The sequence below is a fragment of the Sinocyclocheilus grahami genome, unplaced genomic scaffold (assembly GCF_001515645.1).
Source record: "Sinocyclocheilus grahami isolate Dianchi unplaced genomic scaffold, SAMN03320097.WGS_v1.1 scaffold435.1, whole genome shotgun sequence".
NCBI classification, from domain to species: domain Eukaryota; kingdom Metazoa; phylum Chordata; class Actinopteri; order Cypriniformes; family Cyprinidae; genus Sinocyclocheilus; species Sinocyclocheilus grahami.
This window is the reverse complement of record NW_015505614.1, coordinates 683,082-700,368: the sequence shown is the minus strand read 5'-3', so window position 1 is coordinate 700,368 and position 17,287 is coordinate 683,082. Positions and strand designations below refer to the sequence as shown.

Here is a 17,287-nt window from a genome sequence, read left to right as displayed (position 1 = left end):
TGAAGAGCACCAGAGGGTATGCATTTTTCCGCTTTTGATGTGTCATAATTGGGATTTTTCATTCATTCATTTATTTAAAAAAAAAAACTGATACATTTATAGTTTACATAGATATGGCGACAGAATAGAAGCTGTCACAAAGGTCCACCCACTTGGAGATTTCTGGCTTCACCACTGGTTCATATAAAATCTTTGATATTGTTCTTTTGACTTTTCAAATGAAAACAGAGGTTTTGGAACCATTTTACAACAAATACATTTCTATTGTATAGATTTATAATGATTTAGAATGAATATTGTAAAAAGGCTATAACTGTATCTCTTAGCCTTAGTGAAAGGTTTATATTAGGTTATAGAAAAATGCATTAAAATATATTTTGTAATCATGCAGTACCATGAAGCATTTTATAGTTCCAACATATAAAACATTTTTTAGTTACGTCATATTACCTTTTTTCTTCTTCTGGAAATTGCACTTCAGATTACTTGCGTCAAACAGAGCCACTGTTGCGTAATGTTATTGACTTGGAGCCCTGTGTGTTTGTGCATTGTGTTTCAAGTGTATTAGCGTTTGAGTGACAAGACTCATAGTTTACATAGTGTCTGACTGTCAGCTGGTTTTATTCTACGTCTGCAAGTCAAACCTATAAACAGCGTCTCTTCAAACTCTGTGCCAGACATAAGTCTTTTCACTAGCTAGTGCAGATATTATGCTTTATTTGAGTAGCATACAGTGACCTGCTGTTTGGATGAATGTATTTTTGCTCTGTTTAACATTCACATAGAAAAATTCTTTGGTGACCATGTCGGTACTTGCTTTAGCTTCATCTTAATAATCAACCTTTGTGACATTAGATGTTTTCCTGATAAACAAGGACCTGACTGGGTTTTATACACAATACAGGCAATAAAGCTAATGGTTAAAAATGCATTTCTAGTCAAATATGATTGTAACTTTTATTACAGCTGAAATCTATCTATCTATCATCTAATCTAGCCTGCCCATCTAAAACTAATATCAAATCAGCATGTCTCAGTCAATATCTACACTGCAGCTATTTAGCACATGTGGTGAGGTACATAAAGTTTTATGGGGCCCCAGAGGAGGGAAATGAACGCTGGTCTCTCTTCTTTTTTTGTGTGTGTGTGTGGATGACCCCTATGAGGAGGTGCCACTGCTCACAAAATGGTTTAAAAACCCAGTGGACAACTTGTGCGTCTTCTGTCTATGAGCTGTTTCCTGTGCACATTAGGTTGGGTTTTCTTTGTCTTTCTGTTTTCCCTTATTTTCCCCTCTAGGTATATCTACAATGTTTCGATGGATGCTTCTAAGGATGATGTTATTGCTCTGGATGACAAGCGTAACACTTCAGGGCGGCACAGGTAAGCATGCTGATAAGAAAACAATGCTCATAAATCTGTTTGGGGATTTGTATGTAGTACTTTTTAAGCGCATGCTGTTGCTGAACCTTCCAAGAACAGAATTGCTGGAGTTTATTCCTCAAGTTGTTGATGCACAAACTGGGTTTCCGGTCTTGTATGTTGTCCATGGTGTAGAGCTCTGATTTCTGAGATGTTAGCAGAGATTCAACACTGTCCAGAAATGACCAGAAAAAGTACTAATTGAATGTTGTGGCTTAATGCATGTGGATATAGTATGCATAGATGAGTTGTGTTGGCATAGTAATATGTTCAAATGTAGTTTTTTAACCGGATTGCCATTTTGTAAATCTACTGGTAGCCAGCATCATAAACAGTTACAGTGATATAAGCTGAAATATTGTTGATATACCAAATTACTAAAGTCTGTTTTTCTTTTATAATATACTGATAACCACCTTAAAAACACAGGGAGTAAAGAGAAAGCTACATGATGAATCAGTTATAAATTGTAACATAAAACCCTAATGTACATAACTTACAAGGGGAAAAAAGAAGAAAAAGTTATTTAAATGAAAAAGAAAATCTGGTAATGCCAGTTTACTTTTTTTAAGACTGTAAATCACTTCCAAGAACTGTAAAATTGTGTAAAATTTCCTGTTAGATCTATTGTAATTACAGAGTAAGGGAACTCGGTATTAACAATTAATCAAGTTTTTACTGTAGTGATTTCTGTAAAAACACTGAATCATTCGGGGTGACTGTTCATTTATTCATTCAGTAATTCTTGGTGCATGAAAGTTGTTTAGCTTTCAATTCAGTTTTCTCTGGCCTAAATCCTTGGCTCTTCATGGTGCAGTTAAATTATGATGAACTGATGTGTCCATCATGGCAGAATTTAATTGACTTCCGGCTCACAGGCTTGAAGACAGAGAAGCAAGGAAACGCGAACACAAAATTTAGGAAATGAGAAATGCCCCAGAGCTGTGTCTGGAATCACATACTGGTTTCTTCAGGACAGGTTCATGGAACACCAAATTAGAATTCAGACATCACCACAAAATGATAGACATCCGATATAGTGCAGTATAAAGAGGGATAGGGAATGACATCGGACACCACTACTGTCTTTATACATTTTTGTTCAAATCAAAAGAAATGGAATGGATTGTAAATAAGCTGTTAAATAGGAAAATATTGGTCACAAACTTTTGAATCAGACTAGTTTCTTATTAAGATTCAGAAGTCCCTGGCACATATGCACATGTGTAATCTGTATGTTTATGACAACAGGTAAAATAGTGTGCTCATTGAAGCATTGTCTGTTTCTGAATGTGGCAACTTTTTAGTTTAAAAAAAATAATATTAGATATTATATTTTAAAAGTACAGTAGTGTAATATGCAGTATATATTATGCAGCAGTTTTATTTGTTCATGTTACCTGCTGTGAAAATCATTCATGGAAACTGTTACAATAGATCCACAATGAACTTTGCATGATAAAAGTAGCTACAGGTATAAAGCATTTTATAGTTATTGTATATAGCAGTGCTGTATTGAACATGTGACAGATATGTGTCTGTATATACATTCTTAATCAACAAGGGAGCATCCATAAGCCTCAGCTATATTTATATATTTTTTCTTAGATTTTTGTGATTCTGTAAGTTTGTCATGTACACTAGGTTATCCACTGACAGGATTTTTTTTTTCATTATTATTTAAGGGTACAAACCTCAAAATCCAAATGGTGGTGCGGCACAAATGTCACCTAGAGGTATTGTGAATCTTTCTATGTTGATGTATAACAGTTTTTTATTATTTTTTTTTTTTTACATAATCATGAAATTTGTAACTTGATTTTCTGGTATTGTGAATGTTCATCTTGGAGAAATACATAGCTCAATACATCTGTTATTTTCAGATTATGGTTTGGGTCAAAATAGCAACTCGGCAAATATGAAAGGAAACGGTGAGCAAGAACAGAGTTTATACTAATATGCATGATTTTTGATGCATGATCTTTACCTTAAAAATGTATTTTAAGTATTCAGTTCTTCTCAAAAACAATGTTAATACATATACCTATATTTTTCCCTAGTGCTCTGCTTAAAACTCGTATATCTTCACTCATTAAATATTAACAATGAAATGTGATCAAATAAATCAGTTATTTTATTTTGCTTGGTTAAAGTATTTTTATATTTAGCATATTTCTGTGCATGTACAGCAGTTTTATTTGTTGTAAGTGTATTTATTTATTTTCGAAATTTGTAGCAATGATTTTACTGGATGGATGGATAATGAAAGATAATTCTTAACTTGAAAGCTTTTCTTTATTATCAGGTTATCCTGTAAACAAAGGTACAGGTAAGCCCCGCTTGAGAAAAGCAAGCACACCATGTAGTATGTAATATACAATATCATTTAGTGAATCGCATCTTAACATTTTAATCATCATACACCTGTGTTCTGTATTTCAGGTGCATATGGGAGTGCACAAAATAAGCCTGGATACGGAGGTCGTCCCCCGTATGGTATGAGTTTACTTTGCTTGTAGAATATGCACATAATCAAATAATCATACGTTTTGTCATAATCACATGTATTTGATTGTTATCAGGTGGAACAGGCATGGGAATGATGAACCAACATGCATTGAAGCAGAGGGGAGGTATGTGATCTAATGTACACCAAAACTAAAAAAAAAAAGTTTATTATAATTAAATAATAAATAAAGCATAATTGGCCATTTAGATATTTTTTCTCCTCAAACATTATTTAAAAAAATACACTTAGTATGTTCATTTACACAGTTTAGGGATTTCAAAACAACACTGAATTACAGACTTAAAAGCCTGTTCTTTTTATAGCATGTGGCTATCGCTTATTTAGACCCTTTTTTTGTGCAAAACTTTCTAATTATACTAAATTCCTGTCATTTGTCTTTCAAGGTTATGGAAATGGTAATGGTAATGGCTACAAAGCTCCATCTTATGGGGGTGAGTTTGAAGTCAAGAGTCAATGTGTTAAAGTTAGTACAGATTTGTACATAAAATGATCTTGTTAAGAATGTGTACAAGTGCCATTTTGTATTTACTTTCATTAAAATTCTTTCACTGTCTGTTTAATGTTGTCCGTAGGCTACAGCAATTTAATGGGTGCTCATCCCCAAAAAGGAGTTGGTCTAGGTGAGTCTGTTAAATATTCTTTGTATTAGTTCACCTAAAAAAATGTCTGTCCATTTTTACTTTATTTCGTTAAGAATGTGTACAAGTGCCATTTTGTATTTACTTTCATTAAAATTCTTTCACTGTCTGTTTAATGTTGTCCGTAGGCTACAGCAATTTAATGGGTGCTCATCCCCAAAAAGGAGTTGGTCTAGGTGAGTCTGTTAAATATTCTTTGTATTAGTTCACCTAAAAAAATGTCTGTCCATTTTTACTTTATTTCTTGCAATTTCTTTCAATGCAGAAATCCCAGTAATTCCAAAAAAACACTGACAGATATTCCTTGCAACTGTATTTTTAGTGTCTAAAATTCACTGTAATCACATTAAAAAGAGCAGTTTGTTGTTCAAAATTTCTCCTTTGTGTTCCACAATAGAAATAATGTCTGTTTGAAATGAAATGTAAAGATTTAGATGTTTTAGTGGATAATCTAATACAAAATCTGGCAGTTAACTATCATTTGATATTGCTAAAGAGATGTAAACATGTATAACAATCCTTTAACCACATTGGTATTTGCATTATATTTGCATTAACAGTGTTTTGTTAACTATGTTCACTAGGTTATGGTGCTGGGCCTGCAGCTGCCAAGGGACAAGGGACAAGGCCAAAGGGACAAGGCTCAATATCTGGAGGTAAATTCTCTCTGTATATAGCCTTTGTTAATGAAATCTCATTTTAAATTATTTTTATGATACTATTGCCAGATTTGAAAGAAAACATTTTATCACAGAAGTCAATACGGGGGGGGTGGGGGGAACATGAAATGTAATCCAGTTTTTCTTTCATTGTCAGGAAATGGACTGGTACTCTTAATGGACCCAAAATTAATAGTAACATATAGCTTTACTAGGAAAGTTGTAGGAAAAGTTGTAATATTATCATGTGTTCTGTTCGTTGTACAAGGATTACTTGGTTATCTAGATTTAGTTGTTGTTGATTTCAGTCAATCCTGGAATGTTTTTTGACACTAACCTCAGAGTCATAGCAACAATTCAGTAGCCTAAGCACAATTTGTTCACATAAACAGGAATAGATTGCAGGTCATTAAGCAGAGTCGTAATGAAACTCTGTCTCAAAATTAATAATAATACGGGGGGGTGGGGGGAACATGAAATGTAATCCAGTTTTTCTTTCATTGTCAGGAAATGGACTGGTACTCTTAATGGACCCAAAATTAATAGTAACATATAGCTTTACTAGGAAAGTTGTAGGAAAAGTTGTAATATTATCATGTGTTCTGTTCGTTGTACAAGGATTACTTGGTTATCTAGATTTAGTTGTTGTTGATTTCAGTCAATCCTGGAATGTTTTTTGACACTAACCTCAGAGTCATAGCAACAATTCAGTAGCCTAAGCACAATTTGTTCACATAAACAGGAATAGATTGCAGGTCATTAAGCAGAGTCATAATGAAACTCTGTCTCAAAATTAATAATCGGTGTTGGGAAAAGTTACTTTTAAAAGTAATGCATTACAATGTTGTGTTACTCCCTAAAAAAGTAACTCATTACGTTACTTAGTTACTTTTTATGGAAAGTAATGTTATGTTACTTTTAAGCTAAGACAGAACTGCTTGTGGTTTCAGCAAACCCATCACTTTATCAAAATTTCCAGTAGCCTAAGCACAATTTGTTCACATAAACAGGAATAGATTGCAGGTCATTAAGCAGAGTCATAATGAAACTCTGTCTCAAAATTAATAATCGGTGTTGGGAAAAGTTACTTTTAAAAGTAATGCATTACAATGTTGTGTTACTCCCTAAAAAAGTAACTCATTACGTTACTTAGTTACTTTTTATGGAAAGTAAAGTTATGTTACTTTTAAGCTAAGACAGAACTGCTTGTTTCAACAAACCCATCACTTTATCAAAATTTCACCATCCAGTTAGGCTCATCAAACATAACTCCTTCAAAGACAGATAGAAACCTTGGAGTTGTGATTGATGATCAGCTGAATTTCTCAGACCACATTGCTACTTGCTACGTGTACTGCGTTAGGCTAACCGAGACTTGTCATTTGCACTTATATATTGTTGCTCTTTTGTTAGTTTTGACTGCTTTTATTGTCCTCATTTGTAAGTCGCTTTGGATAAAAGCGTCTGCTAAATGTAAACGTTACTTTTTAAATCTGGGCAGGGCTTGCTTGTTTGTTTTTAATAATAAAAAAAGGTTATTTTACACATGTAAAAGCCCTTTCACACCAAAAGTGAAATCAGTATACCTCAGGCTGAAGGAAATGTAAATTCACATAGAGGGCGCAGCTCAAACAAATTGCATGAAAAATCTCCACGCAGGAGAAGAAAGTTCAACACTATTCAGCAATAACAAAAATGAAACACAAATGTGTCATTTTTGCGTATTAGTATGGTTGAATTGGATCATCAAAGATCAGTAGCAAAGGCATTGGTAATAAAATTATATTTATCTTATTTAACATATTTAATTGTTGTTGTACACACAAAGATTCTGCACTTTTTTCTCAACATGGCAACTTGAGAGCTGTCAAGTCAATACATGGGAAACAAAGTAACTGGAGTTTACTTATTTGAAAAAGTAACTCAGATATTTCCATTTAAATTAAAAAAGTAATGTTACATTACTAGTTACTTTAAAAAAAAAAGTAATCTGTTTATGTAACTCACTTTAGAAGGTCTGACAAATGTAATATAATGTATTAAGTGAGGTATGAAGAACAGGGCCCTGAATGAAAAATAATATTTAATCTGACTTACAGGATATGGCATCTCTGCAGGATACACCAATGGTGGGGCAACCAAGGCACAACAAGGTACATAATTCTATTTAGTCAACTTCCTTCTGCTACATTTTCTGTATTGTAAACTGCACTTATAAACTGATTTGGGATTGGTTTTGGTTAGGATATGGAGGATATGCTAATGGAGCTAAGCAACCTAATACAGGTAATATGCTGGATGTTTACATAAATGTGATTTCACAGTGTAATTATTACAGTGTGGATAATACTGAACTGAGGATATTACACAAATCTAAAGTATTTTTCCCTAATTAGGCTCTTCTCTTTCAAATATGGGGTATCCCAATGGTGGAACCAAGGGACCTAAACCAGGTAAACTTTTTCTGTGTGTAATGCATATGGTGTGTACTTAATTTTCAGTATAATTTGAATCTTACATGTGTTTGGTCTGATTTAAAGGATATGGTGCTAAAGCTGGACCCTCAAATGGACAAGGAGCCAAGCCTAATGGTAAATATATATATATATATATATATACACACACACGTTTGTTTGTGTGTGTGTGTATACACTTTATTAATACATCAACTGTATTTTTTGTTTAATAATCTATATTATTAGTTTAAAAGAGTTCTTTAGTAAGGGTAAAGCACCAAACTTCTGTATTGTAAGCTGGGGTAACTGGAGCATCTCTAAAGTGATTTGGGATTGGTTTTGTTCAGGATATGGAGGATATGCTAATGGAGGTGCAGTTAAACAATCTAATACAGGTAATATATTGAATGTCACCATTTTAATTTTTTTACATTTAATTCTATAGAATAATTATTACAGTGTGGATAATACTAAAGTCTGAAATAAAATGAGGGTATTACACTGGTTTAAAATATTTTTTCTTTTGTTTTTAAATTAGGCTCTTTTCTTCAAAATATGGGGTATCCCAATGGTGGACCCAAGGGACCTAAGCCAGGTAAACTTTTTGTGTAATTTGTATGTTGTGTATTTATTTTTCCTTTGTCTGATTTTGAATCTTATGTGTTGGGTTTGCATTACAGCATATGGTGCTAAAGCTGGATACTCAAATGGACAAAGAGCCATGCCTAATGGTAAATAGCATGTAATTATTACTATTATAAAACATTACTATAAAACAGTTTTTTAGTATAACATAAAACATAGTTCGCTCTAAAAATCTGTATGAAAAAGCCATGTTCGAATCACTGTAAAATATATGATATACGCACACCTTTGATTGCACATTGCTGAAGTTTATTGAAAGGAAAGATTATACAAAACAAACAATCCAGATTACACACATACATGAGACAAAACAGAATCATAAGAAATGTAAAACATGAACCCTGAAGTAAAACTGAACTAGAATTCAGGTGATACCTCTCTATGTTGGCTGGATGTATGGTCCATAGCATTAGATGTTGCAGAATCTCTTCCTAGGAACACTTTCTGGTGTTCTTTTGCTAGGACGTCCATTAGGTCTGGGTGCCAGATGATCTGGATGGTATCGATGATGTGGTCTCTAATGAGTGATGGATCCAAAATGTCCTTGGCTGCAAGCCATGATCTCACCTCTGGACCCTATCCCTACCAATACATTTGGTATTTCATCTGGTTTCCTCTCCTCTTGAATCCAGGATCTCCCAGGCTAGATAGACTCTAATTTATTATGTTCTGTCCTCCATTCTTCTAACATAGCCTTGTTGGACAAAAGATCCTTATTGCCAACATTGTAGTGTAATTCGGCAAGTGAAAGCTTCCTGGAAAAGAAAGCACAAGGTTGACGTTTAGCTGGAGTACCATATCTCTGAGAGAAAACTGCTCCAGTGCCACAATCAGAAGCATCCACTTCAAAAACATAAGGAGAACTTGGATGTTTGAGTATTGGGCCTGTCACGCAAATAGTCTTGAGTAGAAAGGTAATAAGAGATGCAATGGTGCTACAATCCCTAATGAATCTTCAGTAAAAATTTCAAGACCAAGAAATCTTTAGAGTTGCTTGACAGCTTTGGGAATTGGCCAGTCTGTGATGATTTTACTTTGGTCTGGTTTGGAAGTCTAATTTTTATTCCTTAACATACAACTGGTTAAGTAAATGAGTAAGTACTTTCTTGATATGCTGTATATGTTCTTCCTTGGACTGCAAATAAACAAGGATATCAATAATGTACACAGTGACAGAATGGTTGAGTAGATCTCTAAAGATGTTATTATTAATGGACAGCTGGAACAATGATAGGGCACTGGCTACAATGGTATTCATAAGGCACTTTCGCACCGCGTAGCTTTAGGAACTTAGTTCTAGGAACTAGCCGGCATGGTGGTTTCACTGGCTTCAATATAAGATATTTTTAGATTAATGAGAAAGAATTTGAGTTCTGAAACTTACAGAATGTTTTTTTTAAAAGTACAATGACCTCTTATATGTGAAAAGATCAAGGGAATTTTGGTTTCTCAGTTCATAAAGTATTTTTCTCTGATTAGGCTCTTCTCTTCAAAATATGGGGTATCCCAATGGTGGAGCCAAAGGACCTAAACCAGGTAAACTTTGTGTGTGTGTGTAATGGATGTGTATTTCTTTTTCCTTTGTCTAATTTGTTCATGTCATTTGAATCTTATTTGTATTGGCTCTTCTTCAAAAGGATATGGTGCTAAAGCTGGACCCTCAAATGGACAAGAGGCCAAGCCTAATGGTAAATAGCATGTGATTATTACTATTATAAAACATAATTTTTGGCACTAACATCAGGTTTAATATGCTGCATTCAAAGCCACATGATATAACTAAATGATATAAACACATCTTCGATTGCACTTGAATTGAATTCTGCATTAATACGCCAAATGTAGTGTAGCCCCAGTTTGATAATCTGTATTATTAGTTGAGGAGTTGTTTAGTAAGGGTGAAGCACTAAAGCTGAAGTAACTGGAGCACCTCTAACCTGATTTGGGATTGGTTTTGTTCAGAATATGGAGCATATCCTAATGGAGGTGCAGCTAAGAAACCTAATACTACCTGAATATATTGGATGTCACCAGGAATTTTGTATATATTTGATTCTACAGTGTAATTATTACAATATTGGAAGTACTGAATTCTGAAAAGAAGTGAGGATAGTCAAAAGTATTTTTTCTCTTATTAGGCTCTTCCCTTCAAAATATGGGATATCCCAATGGTGGAACCAAGGGCCCTAATCCAGGTAAATTGTGTGTGTGTGTGTGTGTCCTTCAATACATGGTTTGAGAACGCAAATGTGTGTAATGACTTGGGTATTACAACTTTTTGTGTACTCATAAACCAAATGGCCTTAAAAAATGTCAGAAGTTTTATGTTGGGGTTATGTTTAGGCGTAGGGTTTATTACAATATTGGAAGTACTGAATTCTGAAAAGAAGTGAGGATAGTCAAAAAGTATTGTTTCTCTTATTAGGCTCTTCACTTCAAAATATGGGGTATCCCAATGGTGGAACCAAGGGCCCTAATCCAGGTAAAGTGTGTGTGTGTCCTTGAATACATGGTTTATGAGAACACAAATGTGTGTAATGACTTGGGTATTACAACTTTTTGTGTACTCCTAAACCAAGTGGCTTTAAAAAATGTCAGAAGTTTTCTGTCGGGGTTATGTTTAGGCGTTGGGTTAGGGCATTGATTATATAGTTTTTACAGTATAAAAACATTAAACCTATGGAAAGCCCCCATAAACCACATATACAAGTGTGTGTCTGTGTGTGTGTGTGTGTGTGTGTGTGTGTGTGTGTGTGTGTGTGTGTGTGTGTGTGTGTGTGTGTGTGTGGAATGCATGGTGTGTTTTCATTTGTCTTATTTTTCCATATTTAAATCTTATCTGTTTGGTCTGATTTAAAGGATATGGTGCTAAAGCTGGACCCTCAAATGGACAAGGAGCCAAGCCTAATGGTAAATAGCATGTGATCATTACTTTTAGAAAACATATAGTTTTTGGCTTTAAAATAAGATTTGATATGCCACATACAAGTCGACTGTAAAATATAGGCTAGGATATACCATACACACATCTTTGCACATTTATTGAATTCTGTGTTAATACACCAATTGTACTGTAGCCCTATTTATATTAATAATGTTCATTATGGGTGGACAAGTTCTTTGATGGGGTAAAGCAGGGTCTGTTTTGGGTCTGTATTGTAAAGTGAAGTAACTGGAGCACCTCTGGGCTGATTTGGGATTGATTTTGTTCAGGATATGGAGGTTATGCTAACGGAGGTGTAGCTAAGCAACCTAATACAGGTAATATATTGGATATCACCAACTTTGTGAAAAGAACTAGGATATTACACTGATCTAAAATATTTTTTTCTCTTATTAGGCTCTTCACTTCAAAATATGGGGTATACCAATGGTGGAACCAAAGGCCCTAATCCAGGTAAAGTGTGTGTGTGTGTGTGTGTGCGCGCGTGCGCGTCCTTGAATACATGGTTTATGAGAACACAAATGTGTGTAATGACTTGGGTATTACAACTTTTTGTGTACTCATAAACCAAATGGCTTTAAAAAAATGTCAGAAGTTTTCTGTCGGGGTTATGTTTAGGCGTGGGGTTAGGGCATTGATTATATAGTTTTTACAGTATAAAAAAAATGTAAACCTATGGAAAGCCCCCATAAACCACGTATACAAGTGTGTGTGTGTGTGTGGAATGCATGGTGTTTTCATTTGTCTTATTTTTCCATATTTAAATCTTATCTGTTTGGTCTGATTTAAAGGATATGGTGCTAAAGCTGGACCCTCAAATGGACAAGGAGCCAAGCCTAATGGTAAATAGCATGTGATCATTACTTTTAGAAAACATATAGTTTTTGGCTTTAAAATAAGATTTGATATGCCACATACAAGTCGACTGTAAAATATAGGCTAGGATATACTTATACACACATCTTTGCACATTTATTGAATTCTGTGTTAATACACCAATTGTAGTGTAGCCCTATTTATATTAATAGTGTACATTATGGGTGGACAAGTTCTTTGATGGTGTAAAGCAGGGTCTGTATTGTAAACTGAAGTAACTGGAGCACCTCTGGGCTGATTTGAGATTGATTTTGTTCAGGATATGGAGGTTATGCTAACAGAGGTGCAGCTAAGCAACCTAATACAGGTAATATATTGGATATCACCAACTTTGTGAAAAGAACTGGGATATTACACTGGTCTAAAATGTTTTTTTTTTCTCTAATTAGGCTCTTCTCTTCAAAATATGGGGTATCCCAATGGAGGAGCCAAAGGACCTAAACCAGGTAAACATTTTTTTCTGTTATGCATACGGTACTACTTTTTCCTTTGTCTAATTTTTCCATATCATTTGAATCCTGTGTGTGTTCAGTCTTCTTCGATGAATATGGTGTTAAAGCTGGACTTCCAAAAGGGCAAGGAGCCCAGCCTAATGCTAAATATCATATGATTATAAAACATATAGTTTAGGGCTCTAAAATATAGTTTGATGATGTTAAAGCCACTGTAAAATATATGATAGATGCACACCTTTGATTGCACCTTAATTGAATTCTATATTAATACACCATCTGTAGTGTAGCCCCATTTAAATCAATAATCTATATTATTGGAGGAATTGTTTATTAGGAGTAAAACACTGAAAGTCTGTACTGTGAAAGAGCACCTCTGAACTGATTTGGGATTGGTTTTGTTCAGGATATGGAGGATATGCTAACGGAGGAGCAGCTAGGCAACCTAACACAGGTAGTACATTGGATGTCACCAGCTTTTTATCCAGCTTTAATAAATTTGTTTCTACAGTGTAATGGTTAATTCTGAATTCTGAAAGTACCTCAGGATATTACACTGGTCTGAAGTATGTTTCTCTAATTAGGCTCTTTTCAAAATATGGGGTATCCCAATGGTGGAACCAAGGGACCTAAACCAGGTAAACTTTTTTTTTCTCTGTAATGCTAATGCATGTGGTATTATTTTTTCTGTCTTATTTTTCTTATCATTTGAATCCTGTGTGTTGGGTCTTCACTGAATACGGTGCTAACGCTGGACTTTCAAAATGGACAAGGAGCCAAGCTTAATAGCAAATATCATGTTGATTACTCTTATAAGATATACAGTTTGAGGTTCTGAAATATAGTTTGATAGGCCAAGCCACTGTGAAAATTGTATGCACACCTTTGATTGCACATTAATTGAATTCTATATTGATTCACCAACTGTAGTGTAGCCCCATTTAGATGAATAATCTTTATAATTGGTGGAGTTGTTTATTAGGAGTAAAACACTAAACATCTTTATTGTAAATTTAAGTAAACGAATCACCTCTAAACTGATTTGGGGTTTTGTTCAGGATATGGAGGATATGCTAATGGAGGAGCAGCTAGGCAACCTAATACAGGTAATATATTGGATGTCATCAATTATTTTTTGTTAAATTAATTAGATTCTACAGTAAAGTGTAATTATTACATTGTGGATAATACTGAATTCTGAAAAGAACTGTGGATATTACACTTGTCTGAAGTATTTCTCTCTAATTAGGCTCTTTTTTTCAAAATATGGGTTATCCCAATGGTGGAACCAAGGGACCTAAACCAGGTAAACGTTGTGTATTTATGCGTATGGTGTGTATTTCTTTTTCCTTTGTCTTATTTTTCCATATCATTTGAATGTATGTTGGTTCTGCTTTAGGATATGGTGCTAAAGCTGGACCCTCAATTGGACAAGGAGCCAAGCCTGGTAAATAGCATGTGATTATTACTATTATAAAACATATATGTGTCCTTGGACAACAAAAACAGTCATAAGTAGCATGGGTATATTTGAAGCGTTAGCCAACAATCGATTATATTGATTATTCTTTTATGGCACAAATCATTAGGATATTAAGAAAAAGATCATGTTCCATGAAGATATTTTATAAATTTCCTACCATAAATATATAAAAATTCTATATGCATTGCTAAGAACTTCATTTGGACAACTTTAAAGGCGATTTTCTCAATATTTGGATTTTTTTGCACCCTCAGATTCCAGATTTTCAAATAGTTGTATCACAGGCAAATCTTGTCCTAGCCTAATAAACCATACATCAATGGAAAGCTGAGTTACTCGTATTTAGCTTTCAGATTTTATGACTGGTTTTGTGGTCCGGGGTCACTTATTGACTATAAAAACAGTTTGAATAAGCTATTTTCAAAGTGTACGATAAAATGTACGATATACACACTCCGTTGATTGCATGTTAATTGATTTTTTTTAATACTCCAATTAGGGCTGCACGATTAATCGAATGCGATTGTCATACACATTTTGTTAGTAAAGCCGGTTCTGTAATCAGCAGGAAATCATCATCACGTGCTTTCAGATGGAGCAGAATTTACTACACATAGCCGTAGTTCACTGACAAGTTACGCAAAAAATTGTAGACGATTTTATTGCGCGATTATGAAATCGAAAAAATTGTTCACGATAATGACAGCTGTTTGCATAGCATTCTCAGTGAACTACAGCTCTGTGTAGTAAATGCTGCTCCATCTGAAAGCATGTGAAGATTTAATAACATATTTTTACTCCAAACTCACTTCATAACATCAGTCGCGTGTTTGAAATAAATTCTTCTGTGAGATGATGTGGCTTCTTAAACAGAATAAGGCACGCAACATATTTCATAGTATTTAAGCAGTGATAAAGACATTGCATTATAAATATACTTTATTTTAATGAAAATTATAATAAGAACTCAGATAAACCGTATATTGCCGTAGTCGTGTGTTTATTAGTCACGTTGAATCAATGAAAGCAGTTGAATCTTCTGTTTATTCAGCTGCAGCGATAGGAGTTTCTTCTGCGAGGCGTATTTGGAGTTTCAGCACGAGATCGCCCTCTGGCCTTTGGGTGGAGATTTACTGCTGATCACAGAACCGTGCTTCACTGAAAGATACGCATGACAATCGCAGCTTCTGTCGAATTCCATTTCGATTTATCGTGCAGCCCTAACTCCAATTGTAGTGTAGCCCCATTTAGATTAATAAACAATGTTACTAGTGTAGGAGTTGATTATTAGCAGTAAAGCAGGTCTGTAGGCACCTCTTGTGTCCGTTGTGATTTTTAATGTTTTGCCTTTTTTCCAGTGTGTAGAATTGTACAGTTCATTTTTGGATAGCTGCATTAGGTCCAGTTTTAAATAAACTCTACATCATCTAAAGTAAAACCTTCAGTCATATCTACACTCTTATGATCTATAGGTTACGGTGTTCCTGGACATATGTCAGAAGGACCTTATAAAGCAGCTAATTCAGGTAAATCATTATTATTGAGAGTACTTTAAGTAATTTTATCTACTACTACCACATGACACGGATAATTGTAGTTTTATAACCTGTCATACATGTATGTCTCTGCATGTGAATTTGCCATATTGAGTTGTGTAAGTGTGTAGTAAAACTGCTTTGGCTTCTAGGATATATGCCTGTAACAGCTGGGAAAGAGGGTGTTCCCAGTAGAAAAGGACCTAAAGGGGAGATTTTAAGCCCTGAAGCATCAAGTCATCTCCCACTAACATCTAACACCAAGGGTGTTTTAACACTAGCTGAGCGTGTGCCAAATACAGGATTGCTTCCAGAACAAACTAGAGATCTTCCACCAGTCCTGCAACAAACGAAAGGACAAAATCTTAATGCACCACTTCAACAGGGCAAAGACCCCAACTCTATGGGACCTCAGCCTGCTCCAAAGCCATTTATGCAAGGTCCAGGATTTTATAAACCTAGTAAAGCTTATAAACCACCCACACCTGTAATTCCACAAAACAAAGCTTCAAGGCCAGCTGCACCAGCAATCCCTCAAGCAATTCCTGCACCAGAATCAGCTCCCATTCCTCAGACGAGTTATCCTCAAACATCACAGACAGCTGCACTAGAGCAGGGACAAGTGCTGTCACAGGAACAAACCGTCACTCCAGTGATACCACAGCCAATTACACCACAAGGCAGTATTTTTTCACAGGTGCCTCTGGTGCCAAATGCAGCTGTTCCTCAAATAACTCCAGAGATGCAACAAACCAAGATTCAGTCAAACCCAGCTTTGCCTCAAATGAAGAATCCATCAACAACAAATCCTGGTAAACCTCTATAGTACTGATTTAGTACAATGTGCTGATTTACCTTCCACCACTAAAGTGCAACAACAGATCTTTAAAGATTTGACTGCACTCTTTAAAAATAAATAAATAAATCTGCTTTGAAAAGTTTCATAGATCTTAAAGGTTCTTTGTGGAACCACAGATGGAAATAAAAAAGCTTTATTTTTAAGAGTGTAGAGAGATTTAATAATAAAAAAAAAAACTGAATTTATTTTGGAAGCCTTTTACAAACAATATGCTTTGTAATACATTCTGCAAGTGGGTCTTCACTTCACATTTTAACAACTCTGTTAGTGATATTAGGGCATCTTCCATTTATAAGTCAGTTTTAGTTTTATTTATAACTTGTTTGTGAGTAATAAACCAAAGTTTTGGTTTATTACAAAATATTTATATGTTGAAATTTATATATTATTATGTTTTAGATTGTGGACCTGGTGGACGACCTAATGGACAATGGGTCAAACTTCCAAGTCCTGGTGAGCTCTAATTATTTTCCACTTGTTTGTTGTCATATAAATGATTTAAAAAACTGACCAAACTCATGGGATGCTTACCAAAAGCTTGATGTTTAAAAAGCACAATTAAATATAAATAAGAGAATTTTAAAGTTTAGTCTTTTAGCTTTGACTCCTTAATTTTTATGAAGACAGCAGTCAGACTAAAACTAAAAATGTGGTTTGCAGGTTCAGGGTACCCCAACGGAAAAGGAGAAGTGTCATCTCAACCAGGTACATTAAAATAAATATTAACTGTGCATCCATACATCCAGTACATAGCATTTTATTACAAAGGATACAACGTTACTTTGGCG

The 17,287-nt window shown here is 34.7% G+C and overlaps 1 protein-coding gene across 1 annotated transcript in view; it reads left to right on the top strand.

Annotated features, from left to right (window-relative positions):
- Positions 1–1,310: 1,310 nt before the first annotated feature.
- Positions 1,311–17,287, top strand: part of cmn (calymmin) — a 19,889-nt gene continuing 3,912 nt past the window's right edge. The window contains exons 1-36 of the mRNA XM_016233581.1: positions 1,311–1,383; positions 3,108–3,158; positions 3,306–3,353; positions 3,728–3,751; positions 3,865–3,918; positions 4,005–4,055; positions 4,336–4,383; positions 4,525–4,572; positions 5,175–5,246; positions 7,349–7,402; positions 7,494–7,535; positions 7,646–7,702; positions 7,790–7,840; positions 8,053–8,100; positions 8,244–8,300; positions 8,386–8,436; positions 9,830–9,886; positions 9,988–10,038; positions 10,313–10,356; positions 10,488–10,545; positions 10,776–10,832; positions 11,210–11,260; positions 11,564–11,611; positions 11,691–11,747; positions 12,086–12,136; positions 12,430–12,477; positions 12,560–12,616; positions 13,029–13,076; positions 13,207–13,260; positions 13,681–13,728; positions 13,872–13,928; positions 14,022–14,069; positions 15,578–15,631; positions 15,793–16,452; positions 16,899–16,952; positions 17,160–17,204. Coding sequence (XP_016089067.1) covers positions 1,311–1,383; positions 3,108–3,158; positions 3,306–3,353; positions 3,728–3,751; positions 3,865–3,918; positions 4,005–4,055; positions 4,336–4,383; positions 4,525–4,572; positions 5,175–5,246; positions 7,349–7,402; positions 7,494–7,535; positions 7,646–7,702; positions 7,790–7,840; positions 8,053–8,100; positions 8,244–8,300; positions 8,386–8,436; positions 9,830–9,886; positions 9,988–10,038; positions 10,313–10,356; positions 10,488–10,545; positions 10,776–10,832; positions 11,210–11,260; positions 11,564–11,611; positions 11,691–11,747; positions 12,086–12,136; positions 12,430–12,477; positions 12,560–12,616; positions 13,029–13,076; positions 13,207–13,260; positions 13,681–13,728; positions 13,872–13,928; positions 14,022–14,069; positions 15,578–15,631; positions 15,793–16,452; positions 16,899–16,952; positions 17,160–17,204 — 2,476 coding nt within the window. The remainder of the gene's footprint in view (positions 1,384–3,107; positions 3,159–3,305; positions 3,354–3,727; positions 3,752–3,864; positions 3,919–4,004; positions 4,056–4,335; positions 4,384–4,524; positions 4,573–5,174; positions 5,247–7,348; positions 7,403–7,493; positions 7,536–7,645; positions 7,703–7,789; positions 7,841–8,052; positions 8,101–8,243; positions 8,301–8,385; positions 8,437–9,829; positions 9,887–9,987; positions 10,039–10,312; positions 10,357–10,487; positions 10,546–10,775; positions 10,833–11,209; positions 11,261–11,563; positions 11,612–11,690; positions 11,748–12,085; positions 12,137–12,429; positions 12,478–12,559; positions 12,617–13,028; positions 13,077–13,206; positions 13,261–13,680; positions 13,729–13,871; positions 13,929–14,021; positions 14,070–15,577; positions 15,632–15,792; positions 16,453–16,898; positions 16,953–17,159; positions 17,205–17,287) is intronic.